Raw genomic sequence first — 15,583 nt, forward strand, 5'->3', positions numbered from 1 at the left:
ATACTCATCAGCAGAGTTGGAATGACTATTTATTTAATTTATCTGTTATAAAATTGTTTTTTTTTAACTGAATTTATTTGTTTATTTACTATTTTTATTGTTTAAACCTTTGCAGGGTAAAAGTTTAGTTGGTCTTTTTTACCCCACCCACGTGTAAGCTTTTATAGAGGTTATGTAAAAAAAACTGTTGGATTCAACTTAAAAACAACAATACATTTTATAAAACAAATAAATAACGTCTACTTAAAAATTATATTAAGGTCTCACAAACTAAACAACAGTGCTCACAACTGAAAAAACTAATAACGAAAGAAAATACTATTGGATTTAAATTATGGATTTTCAACCATTGCCGTTTATCTACTGATAGTGACAGTGTAAAAATCAGGGTAATGGCTGGTTATATACAACTTTTTCCCTCTACTTTCAAATATTGTTGTTGAAAACTTAGTAAATTTACTGGTGTTTGAGATATTGATGGTGGGCGTTTTACCCTTATTTTTTAAATTTTTTTAACTCGATTTTTCAATTCTTTTCAGGAACGAAGTAAATGGAATCCGCCGTTAGATCAAAAAAGCCATAGTTCATAGATGATAAATTTATGCCAGCTGTAACCTTTGCATTCAAAATAGTGTAAAATGCGTGAAAAATGTATAGTGTTTCACATAAAAGTGCGCTTAAAACAAGTTTATCATGTGAAGTTACTTTACCTTTTCATAATAATTGTGCATTGTGCTCTGCTTGTGAAGTGTAATATGCCACCGCGATTTGTGGACGGTCAAGCAGAAATAGTATTAAGACTGAAAGAGGGACCTGAAACCCCAGTCGGTGAGTTTTATTAACTTTAAACTCTTCAAATGTTAATTAATAAAATAAAAGCTAAATTAATTCATATTGATATTATATGATAATTGTTATATTTTTAATCAATATTTGTATAAAGTTGACTTAATGCATATTAGGAAAGGGCGGAAGCTAAAGCTCTAATTTGACTATTAGTAGTTATTCTGTGAAAACTAGAGCAACTATATCAGAATAACTAACACATATCAAACAAATATCTATCGAACTGTGTTCATTAAAATACCGCCTAACTAATCATTGTAAAAATGTTTTTTTTACGATTTTTCTAACCTTTGTCATCTGGCAATTTTTTCCAATTGGCATGGTAAAGGAAAACTGAGCTTTTTACTCCAACCATATGTAAGATTTTATAGTGATTATATAAAAAGTGCTATTCAATATAATTTAAAAGTAAAAACACACCTTATAAAACAATTGAATAACATATACTTAAAAATTTGTAAACTAAGCAATTAACCGTTCTCATAACCAACAAAACTAACAACGAAAAAAATGATAGCAATGTCGCCCGATTTAAGGCAATGGCTGGTTACACATTTTGTTAATGATATTATTAAAAATACCATTTACTTGTTTTTGAAATAATGGTAGTAGATCTTTGTCCTGTAGACCTTTGAGCCCCGTTCTACTCTACTATAATATTGTACATGTATAAAATTTTGGCTTGTTTTTAACATTATGGTAAAGGCTTTGGGCTTACAAATTCAAGTTTCCAGTTTCAATTCTCTACTCGGACAACGTGATATCGAGATATTCTTTTAACTGCCAATATAGATTTAAATACAATTTTATATGAAAATAGCCGTTATTAGGATTGTTGCAAGGAATTAAAAATATGATCACATATTACCTACTTTTTAAAGAATAATTCGCACACAATTTTATCTCACTTATCTCAATACTCAGATTTTTCTTTTTTAATTGTGACATATCTTTTCAATTCGTAAAATTCGCAAATTTAATTTACAGTTCACTATGAAAACATCAATAATATAGCAATATAATTAATTAAATATAGCATGATCATAATGTTATGATCACAAATTTATGATAATTATGTTTGTACTTTTTCTATACAAATCTGTATTTTTAACTATATTGTATTTCCATATATATAATGCTTGCCTGATGTTAATATGTATTATGAAATTTCAAGAAATTGCTTTTCAATGAACATTGCTCGAATTACAATTTGATAAATGTAATTGCTTCGATTCAAAATTTTTATGTATACGATTTTTTTTATTAATTTTTAATAATGCAATGTGGATAAAATTTTAATTTATTGCCATTATATCATTTTTATGTGCAGGACTTAATAATGTGATTTTCTTATTTTTTATAATGCACAAATATTATAATATGTTTTGATTGAATGCATTTTATATAGGCACTCTAAATATTGTAATTTATACTAATGATTTTATTTCTTACTTGTACTTAAATTTTACATTTCAATTATCATTTATTGAAAAACTTAAATATTGTACAAATTTCTTCAGAACGATTATTCAAACAATTTCATCTTAATAACGGGGAATATACTATCAAACTTTTGAAGTTTGATTCGCCAAAATTTATACGTTTTTTTACTTTTATTCAAACAGTCTATAAATCAGATAATAATACCCAAAAATCGTTTCTTATTTATAGGTTTTTATTAGAGTTATTGGTAGTATTAACAACACGCTTTGAAAATCATACTGATATTTAAAAGATAAATTGAGTTCTTTAAATATAATTTATATATATGTTATTATATCTACAGATGTAGTTGTGGCCTTAGATATCACAGAAATTAATCATCTTATTAAATATTATATAATATTTTTTTATTAAAGGACTCATGACTTCTTTTTAACTTCCCGAAGGAGAAGTTTATGTTTTCATCAAAAAATCCGAATCGCTAATTTTATGTTTTCTGGACGTTTCAAGCCATTCTGAATCGAATGAGACCAAATTTGGAAAAAGTATGTGTGTGTGTGTGTGTGTGTGTGTGTGTGTGTGTGTATGTGTGTGTGTGTGTGTGTGTGAACAGATTTTTTTGCCGTAAATCGACGTTTTCTCCAAAACGCTGGACCGATTTCAAAAATTTAAAAGCCATTTGATGTATCTCGATGAGGACTATCGTCTCTGAGTTTTGTGCGGCGAACGGCCGGGCCGTTTCTTTGTAAATTGCAGAAAAGTGAAAAATTTTTCGTCCACGTTTTAGCCCGCAACTCTGAATCGATTCTGAAAATTCAAAAACCGTTCGATAGATATTGGTTGGGAATCGTGCTGATTAGTTTTTGGTAAAGATCGGCCGGGCCGTTTTCTTGTAATAAAGTTTAAAAAAAAAAAATTTCGACGATTTTTATGATTATTTTTTTGACGATAGATACCATAGTTTTCTAGGTCATACTAAAATATTACGGCCCTACGACAACTGGTTTAGCTTTAAAAATTCGTCAAAGTTTGCAAAAATCAGTATGGTCTTTTTGGCATTTGTCAAAATTAGACTTTTGATCGACGTTTTCTCAAAAACGCCTGAACCGATTTTAGAAATTTAAAAGCCATTTGATGTATTTCGGTGAGGACTATCGTTTGTCAGTTTTGTGCAACGATCTGCCAAGCCGTTTCTTTGTAATTTGAAAAAAACTTTTCGTCCACATTTAAGCTCATCCTACCGAACGATTTTAAAAAATCAAAAACTGTTCGAAAGATATTAGTTGGGAATGGTGCTGATTAATTTTAGGTGAAAATCTACCGAGCCGTTTTCTTGTAATTAACTGTTGAAAAAAAGTGTTAAATTTTCGCCCACATTTAAGCTCATCCTACCGAACCGATTTTGAAAAATCAAAAACTGTTCGAAAGATATTAGTTGGGAATGGTACTGATTAATTTTAGGTGAAAATCTACCGAGCCATTTTCTTGTAATTAACTGTTGAAAAAAAGTGTTAAATTTTCGTCCACATTTAAGCTCATCCTACCGAACCGATTTTGGAAAATCAAAAACTGTTCGAAAGATATCATTTGGGAATGATGCTGATTAATTTTAGGTGAAAATCTACCGAGCCGTTTTCTTGTAATTAACTGTTGAAAAAAAGTGTTAAACTTTTCGTCCACATTTAAGCTCATCCTACCGAACCGATTTTGAAAAATCAAAAACTGTTCGAAAGATATTAGTTGGGAATGATGCTGATTAATTTTAGGTGAAAATCTACCGAGCCGTTTTCTTGTAATTAACTGTTGAAAAAAAGTGTTAAATTTTCGTCCACATTTAAGCTCATCCTACCGAACCGATTTTGAAAAATCAAAAACTGTTCGAAAGATATTAGTTGGGAATGATGCTGATTAATTTTAGGTGAAAATCTACCGAGCCGTTTTCTTGTAATTAACTGTTGAAAAAAGTGTTAAATTTTCGTCCACATTTAAGCTCATCCTACCGAACCGATTTTGAAAAATCAAAAACTGTTCGAAAGATATTAGTTGGGAATGATGCTGATTAATTTTAGGTGAAAATCTACCGAGCCGTTTTCTTGTAATTAACTGTTGAAAAAAAGTGTTAAATTTTCGTCCACATTTAAGCTCATCCTACCGAACCGATTTTGAAAAATCAAAAACTGTTCGAAAGATATTAGTTGGGAATGGTACTGATTAATTTTAGGTGAAAATCTACCGAGCCATTTTCTTGTAATTAACTGTTGAAAAAAAGTGTTAAATTTTCGTCCACATTTAAGCTCATCCTACCGAACCGATTTTGGAAAATCAAAAACTGTTCGAAAGATATCATTTGGGAATGATGCTGATTAATTTTAGGTGAAAATCTACCGAGCCGTTTTCTTGTAATTAACTGTTGAAAAAAAGTGTTAAATTTTCGTCCACATTTAAGCTCATCCTACCGAACCGATTTTGAAAAATCAAAAACTGTTCGAAAGATATTAGTTGGGAATGATGCTGATTAATTTTAGGTGAAAATCTACCGAGCCGTTTTCTTGTAATTAACTGTTGAAAAAAAAGTGTTAAATTTTCGTCCACATTTAAGCTCATCCTACCGAACCGATTTTGAAAAATCAAAAACTGTTCGAAAGATATTAGTTGGGAATGGTACTGATTAATTTTAGGTGAAAATCTACCGAGCCATTTTCTTGTAATTAACTGTTGAAAAAAAGTGTTAAATTTTCGTCCACATTTAAGCTCATCCTACCGAACCGATTTTGGAAAATCAAAAACTGTTCGAAAGATATCATTTGGGAATGATGCTGATTAATTTTAGGTGAAAATCTACCGAGCCGTTTTCTTGTAATTAACTGTTGAAAAAAGTGTTAAATTTTCGTCCACATTTAAGCTCATCCTACCGAACCGATTTTGAAAAATCAAAAACTGTTCGAAAGATATTAGTTGGGAATGATGCTGATTAATTTTAGGTGAAAATCTACCGAGCCGTTTTCTTGTAATTAACTGTTGAAAAAAGTGTTAAATTTTCGTCCACATTTAAGCTCATCCTACCGAACCGATTTTGAAAAATCAAAAACATATGAAGCCTCTGCCTAGAAAATATACTTCGTCTCCGAGGTCGTGAAATGACCAAGAAATTCTTTACTTTAATCAAGTTATAATAATTATCATCGTTTCTACAATTTGGAAAAATAATCGTATGCGTCGATACAATTTTGTCACAATGAGAACCACTTATGTATTCAGATTATTATATTAAAAATAATAAAAAGAATAAAAATATTTTTTTTATAATCAATGATAGTGATAAATATAAATTTCTTAATAATTATAAAATAAAAAAATATTGTTAAAGGCAGATCAAGTTGCTTATTCTAAAATTGGATCGATTAAGTATACTATTTACACATTTCGGGAAGTTCATGCAACTTGCCTTCAGGCTAAATGCACCTTCAACTAGTTTACTATGGTATGCCAAGGAAGAAGATGCACGTATTGTTCCAACCGAAAGATTTCTAAGAAATATATATATATATATATATATATATATATATATGTATATATATAAATATATATGTATATGTATATTATACATATATAAGTGATTATAGTTGCGGAACAATGACATATTAACATCGTATAATAGTTGTTCAAAATCCCCCATTTGATCCATTGTCATACAATATAGTTTTAATAGCATTGAAGTTGTTATAAAATTTTGATTAATGTTTTGCAAATGTTAAATCCTGCACAGAGAAATGTTGCCGCGTTAAACAATAAAAAGAGCGTTTGCAATAAGGAAGATGTAAATAAAACTCTATTCTCTTGAAACGCCGCATTTTCGTTTATTTGTTCTTCATTCACATTTCATTCGTTTTATAATTATTTTACATTTTATTAATTTTTCTTCACTTTTTTAGCGTTTTAGTAAATATATTATTATTTTTAGGATCATTAATTCACACATTAAAGGGATACGATCCAGATGGTGATTCGTTAAGTTTTGGAATAAAAAAGCAGGTGGATAGCGATATTGTTCGCATTGAAAATGTAGGACTTAATGTAGCTGAAATATATTTAGCTAAGGAGTTAGATAGAGAGGTGAGTAATAATTGCTTAAGAATTTGTTAATAAGGTTCAATATAAGTCCCGGATTAGTCTGATGGTCCAGGATTTCCACCTTGCATCCTGGTTTTTCTTGAAGCAAAATTTCTCCAGAATACAAGTATTTTGTTCCGAATTTTGAATGTTTTTTTTTAATTATAATATTACTATATATATTTAAAAAATTTGATCCAAAAACATAATTGTGAATTCTAAATTTCGTGAAATAAAGTAGACAAACTTGCTAAAGGTAATTATGAAGAAAATTATGCAGAATTTTAAAGATAGGTTAATTTTAAACAATCACGAAATTTTAGACAAAATATATCAAACTCAAAATAAACTTGTGATTTTTAAATTTTTATTTAAACAAATTGGACTTCTGATCTATAATTGAAATTCCAGGTACAGGACGAATACGTACTGGTGCTAACGTTAACCGACGGCCGTTTAGGCGATGGTTCTTTTATTAAACAACGATTAATAATTGTTGTAGAAGATATAAATGATAATTCTCCAACATTTTTACAACATCAGGGCGAATTCAGTATTCCTGAAAATTCAGCGCCTGGTATTCTCACTGCTATAACTGCTTCTGACAAAGATGAAGGCGCTTATGGACAGGTTTGCAATAATTTTTTGGTCTATATTTATTTTGTAGTTTTTATTTTGAATTATCTACAGTCTTTTAATTTACATATATAATAATATGGATGGACTGTTAAACTGGAAGCGCCGTTTAAGGAGAAAGCATTTGTTTCTAAAAAAAATATTTGGAAAAGCATTATTTATTATCATTTCGATTATAATTTATTACAGCTATTTTCAACAAATTAATAATCATTTATTTTAATTATGAACAAATGCTTCCACATTAAATAATATTTCTATATCTCAATAGCAAACACTATTGCTATTGGTGATTGGTGATTCAACAACGACAGCACTGCTTACATTTTACTTCACCTTTATAGAACTTTCAGTATTTTTTATATCATATTATATTATATTATATTATATAAAAATGAGTTTGAATCCAAGATATGTAAGAATTATATAATTTTTTATATTCGTATTTTAACTGCAATGAGATCTATTGCATGTTTTATAAGTTGCTAATTGAGCAGCTAAAAACAAAGTTATTAGCAGGCGGTTCATTGGTTGTCTTTACTATCTGAGATATAATTTGTTTTTATATTAGACGCTATTAGACAGCAATCCCATGATAGCTTTTCTATTTACTAAGCACTATTTTCACTGGGAAATATATTACTACTACTATATCTATATTTTCAAGTGAATACCGATGTCCCTATTGCTTGACATCAGAGCTTACTCAAAACAGGATCAAACCCAGCCCTTCTGCAGAATTATATAATTAATTAATTTTTTAATAAACGATAAATTGATTTAATTCTTTTGTTTTGTCCAATCAATAATGTTGTTTTGTACGTAAATTTACAATTTTCATCTAACCATTTACAGGTGCTATACTATCTTCAAGACTTGGATTCAACTGATAAATTAGATCAGGGTCTATTTACAATAACCACCCAAGGTGGAAATGGCGTAATTCGATTAGTCGGTTCTTTGGATTACGAACGAAGGCAGTCCTACCAGCTTCGAATTTTGGCCGTGGATCGAGCAAGTCGAGGGAAAGTCAATACGGCGACCACGATGCTGCTGGTTAGGGTGCAGGATGTCGAAGACACGCCACCAGAATTTGTTTTCGCACCAGCCTTGAGCAGAATTCCGGAGGACGCCGAACTCGGGACAGAAGTCTTAAGAGGTCAAGCTTCAATCATTGTTTTACCAATAAACATTAATTTATTATCTTTGCAGTACAATTGAATGCACCATATGAATTAGATATAAAAACATTGTGCATTATGATTTTAATCTATTTTATTACCTTTCTACTATTTTAAAGATTTCTAACATTTCAATTTCTAACAGTATTTTATGGCATGACATACATAGAGGGCTTATTATAGAGGTTTTATATTATACAATTATTAATTAGCATTGTGTAACTGTCATATGACGTTCCTAATAAGATGCTTTACATGTTTTATGTGCAGTAATTTTCATATTATATATCATACAACGCTTAGATTTTTTTATGTTTCACAATATTCCACATTGTCAACAAAATCACTTCTGAATATTAACAAGGGTAACTTGTATTTCGTTGTTTTAAAATGATATACATGATAGATATGATAAATGACTTGTGGCTTATTATAGTTAAACGTATGCATTCTTATCTTTAATTTATTTTTATTTCATGGTTTGAATATGTAGGATTTTTGTAAGCTACTTTAATACTTATATATACTAATCAGCATATATTTTTGCAGTTAAAGCAATCGATGGAGATCGTGGAATTAACCGCACAATTAGTTATCGTCTGGTTAGTGAATCCGACTATTTTGAAATAAATAATTCTACTGGTGCAATTTTGACTCGTGCTAATTTGGATAGAGAAGCGACTTCATCATACGGCGACGATGGTAAATATTCATTCATACTAACAATATATTGTAATATCTATTATAACAGTAAATTAATTAATTATTTGATTGATTAGCTATTTCTTTACTTATTAGCTATATTACTTTCTGATGTGTATTATAATATGAAATATAATATTATTGGCATTAGTATTATATACATACGTTTATTTTTTATTTAAAATTCAATAAAACATTATTTACGAAGGTCGTATAAGCAATTAAAATCATATGTTTATACACAAATAAAATTATTCATGTAATTTTTTTCAGTGAGGGTTTATGACATAATATTATCAATATATTGTGATATATATTGATTATAAGTTGTGTCAACAGTTAAAGTAAGTTAAAAAACTTTTTTTTAACATTGTTTAACAGCAATCAGAACATATTGTTATTCTATGGCTGTTTGGCTTAATATTAACTCAAGTAGTATTTTACTTGAGGATAAAAAGTTGGCATGGTAGATAACCCACCCTCAATTGAAGGTTACTAGTTACTTAAAAAAGATCTTTTGATTGTTTCTTCTCCAGTCTGCTGGGTTGGGAGTCCAACAGCAGCGGTTGTATGATTGAGTTTACGTGGTTATGAAGCCGGGCAAAGTGGGATGTGTTTATTTTGCTGATCACTTCTTGTACTTTTTCGATATGGAGGCCATACACACCATGGCGCGTTTGTGATGAGTCCTAAATTTTTTATTGTTGTCTCTGTAAGGTTTTGATTCATGTTTTACTGGCGCATCCCCAGGGCTCGACTCCATAGGTCCAAATAGGTTTTGTGGAAGCTTTGCAAATAAGAACTTTATTGTTCAGAGATAGCTTAGAGTAACGTCCTATTAGCCAATAGAGTGACCTGACTTTGCTTTGCAGCTATTTAATTTTTGGTTTATATATTGCATCCTGTTTAGTTTTCGGTCCAAATAAATACCAAGGTATTTGATGGTCGAGACTTCGGGTATAAACTAGTTAAAGTACTCAAATTATTTTTATGGGCTTTTTTGAAAACAAACTGCACTCCAAATGTTCATATAGTATTATTATTATAAAGGAGTGTTTGATATACGAGTGAGTTCTAGCAAAGTCACTTTGACCATGCTTGTAGATTACAATTATCAGTTATGCATCGAGTACTCAAGAAAGCCAGCAACAATGTTAATCAAATTAAAATTATTTTACTAATGCAATCTATTCATCTGCTCCATTGATTGCATTTTACTTTTAGGTGCACACACCTTACGAATTGAAGCCTTCGAGATATGTGGTTCCGAATGCATTGGCCTACCGCCTCGTACTTCCGTGCAGGTGACGGTTATAGTGACCGATGTTAATGATGAAACTCCAACATTTCGCTCGGACAGATATGACTGCGAAGTTAACGAAAATGCTCAGACGAATACACCTCTGACTTACCTCGGAAATGCTATCCCAGAAATTTTTGATCACGATCAGGTATAGTATTTACTTGAAATAATTATTCTTTAAATCTAAATCAGCAGTAAAATAATGCTAAAGAACATGCACTAGTCAACGCTAATTTGTGGTTAGATCTTAATGACAAGTAGTATGATGTCAGATTTTTACTTGAGGTTATAGATACCAAATATGATCTCAAGTGTAAATGGCCTATCGAGGGCTACATATATATGTCTATCATTATTAGATGTGCATATCTAATATAATATACACATAAAAGGATGTCATGTAGGTTAGGATGTACAACAAAAACAGCTTAAAAACACATGATTCAGGTCTCTGTTGGAATGTAAGCAGAATTTTAAAGTCCTTACTACTAATAACACAGGTCCACAAAATAAAAATAGTTGTCTGTATTGGGTGCGCGGCATATGTTTCGGCAGTTTTTCAATGCAGTTTTTACCGCTAAACACAAACCTAAAGATAATATTGGAGGTCAAATGGTAAAAAATTGAATAAAATTAAAGAAACGGCAAAATCTTCGATCTAATGATAATTCTGCATAATAATCAAAATCTCATAATTTCTGTCGTCCTAGTCCTTTTTACCTTAAATGACTATTGAGTTTCAATTAAATAATTTATTGAGTTTTTTTGTATAATTCAGCAGTAATTTGCAAACTGTATTGGGTATACAGATAACTTTTTTTTGTTTTGTGGACTTGTGTAATTGATCTCGAAATAATAATAGGCGCATAAATAAAGAAAACGACGCATTTGAAAAAATATTTGACCAAGAAAGCAATGTTGTGAACTTTGTGAACGACATGTTACAAGTGAGCTAAAACTCAGATCCTCACGAATTTAAATATAATTCATAAATCATATCGACAATAGATAATAACTCAATGTGCAAACTAGGACCTTCGGTAATTTACTGTATAGACATAGTAGATATAAATTTGTTTCAACTAGTCTACTTAACACTATGTTGCTAAAACCAACACATGTGAACATTATTTTTTTTAAAAATCGAATAATCAGGGAATTTGATACGTAAAATGATGAAAATTAGTCACCTACCATCCAAAATTTAATTGACTTTGTATATATATATATATATATATATATTTATATATATATATATATTTATATATATATATATATTTATATAAATTTCATATTATACAAGAATATTTAGTCATGTTTTTACTTGCCTAATAATCTAATAAATCTATTACATGTATATTTTAGGGTGCCAATGGGACTTTCGAATTGTTTCTGGAAGATGACAAAGAAATATTTGATATAACTCCGAAACGATGTTATAACGAAGCTAGTTTTTTAATAAGAGTGCGTGAGCCAAAATTTCTGGATTATGAAATGGTAAAAATGTTGAATTTTACTATTGTTGCTAGGGAGATGACATCAAACCCTAAAGAAAGGTAAATCAAATTTTATATTACTATAATTATATGACTGAAAAATATTTTTACTTATTGTAATTTATACAATTTTTAATCGACAACTTTAGATATTTACTTGCAGTTCTAACAAATTTGATATATTATTAACTATCGCTTGCAATTGTTCCTATTGTTAGTTTTTATTTCTGTGTTTTGTATTTGAATAATATTCATGTAGAAATTTAAATAATTGAGATATAATTTTTGGAATAAATAAATAAGCGTATTGTTAGTATTATAACTATATAATATAATTTAGAATTTTGTATACGTGATTCTTCTACAGATGCACAAACAGCATCATATTCTGAAAATATTGAAGTTAGTTAATTTTATTAATTTAATATTTTTGAGACATACGAGGTCTGTTCAAAAAGTTTTCGTAATTTTCGTTTTTTCAAAAAAATATTTATTTATTCGTCTACATTAATGTGGTCCCCTTCAAAGTAGTCCCCCCCAGATATAATACACTTATGCCAGCGTTTTTTCCAATTTTCGAAGCACCCTTGATATTCACTTTTTGATATGTCCTTGAGCACTCTCGGCGATTTTCTTCAATCGAGGAAAACCGCCGTCCTTTCATGGGTCTCTTCAACTTTGGGAATAGGAAAAAGTCACACGGAGCCATATCTGGTGAATTTTTGCACTTTGCAACACTTTATTTCATTTTTTACGCAAAATTTAATACAAATTCTTTGACTTTTTCAATTCTTCCATTGTAAAAATCGCCGAGCTCAGAAAAACACGTCGAACCTTAGCGACTACCACAGACAAAGTAAACAGTGAATATAGCTGAAAATTTCATCATACTTTAGGGGCATGTATACCAACACAATAAAAAAAAAATTTTGACAATCAGACACTCCAGACCCGCGAAATTTAATTATTAGTAATTCCGGGTACTTTTTGAACAGACCATGTATTTTATGTACTAATTTTAGCCGAGTTGCAGTGAATGTGTATATAAGAGATCAAAATGACAACTATCCAGAATTTGAAGAATCAATCTATGAAGCATCAGTTGCAGAAAATGCTCCACCTGGAACAACAATTGCAAAAGTTCACGCCGAGGACGATGATGAGAACAACTTCGGCACCAGAGGCATTCGTTACACCTCGCTTGGAGGAAGCATTTCCCATTTGTAAGTGGTTTAAAAAAATGTTCAAAATTTTCGATGATGTCATTTCGACAAATAAAATATAATTTAACGTAGGGGAAATACGGCAATGCGTATATATGAACAAATTGACATAGTGGCCTTATTTAAAAATCGGCCAGTTTTAGTAAGGTTTCCGCAACTGTGTAACACGAAGAAAGATATTTTCACAGTCCTGTCAGATGTTGATTGTCATTGTCACACTGATCTCTGCATTAACAGTAATAATAGCATTAACATAAAACATATTTAAGCAAATAGTGATATAGAGTCACATGATAGTGTATAACCTGCCTGTTTACTTATAAGTTTACTACATGATCTATGTTTCACAAGTGCTCATGAAAAAATATATTTTATATCTCTTAATAATCTTACTCTTAATCTTACTCTTAATAATGTTGTTTAAAAACAGATTATCACTACATCCGATATCAGGAATCATCACAATTCGTTCAATGGATAACTCTGATGGCCATTATAAAAGTTCGGAAAATCGTTCAAGCCTAATTGGGCTTGATCGAGAACTCGCCTCAAAACATTACTTAACTGTTGAAGCTCGAGATGATCTCGGAGACGGAAATAGAAATAATGTCCAATTGGTAATAAATGTGTTGGACGTGAATGATAACGCACCCGTATTTAGATTAACAAAATATGAAGCCAGAATTCGAGAGAATGAGATCAATTTTGAAATGCCATTGGTTTTGGAAGCTACAGACGCTGATCTTAATGGTATTCATAAAATGACATAGTTAAATGCGTATTTAGTGTATATGAGTATACGCACACATTTCTAAATGTTTATTAAATTTTTAGGCACCGAAAACAGTAGTATTGAATTTGATATATTAGATGGTGAATATATGGCCAATTTCACAATAGATAAAAAGAATGGTATTTTAACTCCAACGACGCCTTTGGACTTTGAGGCATTAGAAAATACTACGGCTTACATTCGGCCAATTTATTTAACTGTGAGTAATATGAAATGTATATGCTTTTATTTACATAACCATATAATATATATAAATATATTTTTGTAATTATTACTATTACACTTTTATAACACTTACTACTCATTATTACTTTTATTACACTTACTATTATACTTTCAATGTTGAATATTGTTCTTACAATAAAATCAGACTTAGAATTAGACCACAAACTGTTATCGAAGCCAAGAAAATCCTTTAGATTTTTGCATGATAATTATTGATAATTCATATTTTTCTTTAAATAATTTAATTTCAATCAATATTAATTTTTATGATGAATATATTTCGATATGTGATGTGATGTAATCTATAACTGACAATCAGTTTGATTTTTCTGCAACGATTTTATATATTTGCGACAAATTAATTTTCTGGCTTTTATTCCAGTTTGAATAACAAGACAGATATAAAATTTTGTAATTCTGTTAAATGTCCTATATATTGATATTATCGTTCGGATACGAAAATTAGATAAATCAGATATATGAAATATATGTTTCTTAAATATCTATTTAATTGTTAATTAAATATCTAATTATTTAAATTAATTACGTAGGTGAGAGCCAAGGATCTTGGCAGCCCCAATTTGTGGTCAAAAGTACCTGTGGTAATATATGTGCAAGATGTGAATGATCATTCGCCTCAATTTCAACAAGTCACCTACAAAAGATCTATTTCTGAAGACGTCTTGCCTGGCACAAACATCCTAGATGTAAGCAGCAAAAATGAATTTCATATTTTTTTCAAACAGTATTGTTTAGTAGAACTTTCTACTCGTATTATAAAATAATAAATAAAATGAGATAAATGATGTGAAAGAGTTAAGAAATTTGAAAATGTTTTAATATGAATATAATTGAAATGTTATAATTTTATAGTAAGAATATTAATATGCATTTAACAATCAGAGCATCATAAATTTTATTTTTTATAGATCAATGCGTTTGACAATGATGGATCTTCGCCAAATAATCAAATAGTATACAGAATACAAAGTGGGGCTAAAGATAAATTTATTATTGAACCGGATACTGGAATTATTTCAATAGCTCCAGGTGCTTCTTTAGATCCTGATTTAACGGAACCTAAAACCACTCTGTATACATTGACTGTGGTAAGCTAACAAGCTATAGTAGGTATATACCTATTCAAATCAGAAATAATATATTATGTTTATTAAATATTTAGCTATATATTTATTGCGCAAAATTGCACAAAATTGAATATTAATTTAATAAGAGTATATAACAAATCTGATTGTATACTACAAACTTTTGTAATAGGTAGCAATCGATAACGGCATAGAACGCCAGCTCAAATCTACGGCACATGTTAATATTTCCATCATAGATGTAAATAACAAACCACCAGTATTTCGGGCTGTTGAAGATATTCTTATCAAGGAAAACACGCAGGTAATATGGATTTTTTTTATAATCTCCTAATTGTTAAAAAATGTTAAAAGTGGATAAATATATAGAGATAATATATACAGATAGTTAGCCAGTATTTTTGATTAAATATCCCAAATTATAGCATTTTTTTTAAAATTATCATATATTTGATATATAAATTGTATAATAATTATATAATAATTATCATTCATTTTAAATATAATATTTTCTCTCTG

The 15,583-nt window shown here is 29.5% G+C and overlaps 1 protein-coding gene across 1 annotated transcript in view; it reads left to right on the forward strand.

Moving 5' to 3' along the window:
• The first annotated feature begins 638 nt into the window (after positions 1-638).
• LOC113375159 (cadherin-23) overlaps positions 639-15,583 on the forward strand; it is a 35,765-nt gene continuing 20,820 nt past the window's right edge. Inside the window, exons 1-13 of the mRNA XM_026615109.1 lie at positions 639-828; positions 6,251-6,402; positions 6,811-7,029; positions 7,891-8,194; positions 8,766-8,918; positions 10,143-10,369; positions 11,587-11,777; positions 12,740-12,940; positions 13,371-13,690; positions 13,775-13,932; positions 14,510-14,665; positions 14,888-15,067; positions 15,237-15,368. Of these exons, the coding sequence (XP_026470894.1) occupies positions 639-828; positions 6,251-6,402; positions 6,811-7,029; positions 7,891-8,194; positions 8,766-8,918; positions 10,143-10,369; positions 11,587-11,777; positions 12,740-12,940; positions 13,371-13,690; positions 13,775-13,932; positions 14,510-14,665; positions 14,888-15,067; positions 15,237-15,368 (2,583 nt within the window). The remainder of the gene's footprint in view (positions 829-6,250; positions 6,403-6,810; positions 7,030-7,890; positions 8,195-8,765; positions 8,919-10,142; positions 10,370-11,586; positions 11,778-12,739; positions 12,941-13,370; positions 13,691-13,774; positions 13,933-14,509; positions 14,666-14,887; positions 15,068-15,236; positions 15,369-15,583) is intronic.

The sequence above is a fragment of the Ctenocephalides felis genome, unplaced genomic scaffold, assembly GCF_003426905.1.
Source record: "Ctenocephalides felis isolate EL2017-DRISC unplaced genomic scaffold, ASM342690v1 CF-g0.4_SCAFFOLD_01886, whole genome shotgun sequence".
Taxonomy (NCBI): Eukaryota; Metazoa; Arthropoda; class Insecta; order Siphonaptera; family Pulicidae; genus Ctenocephalides; species Ctenocephalides felis.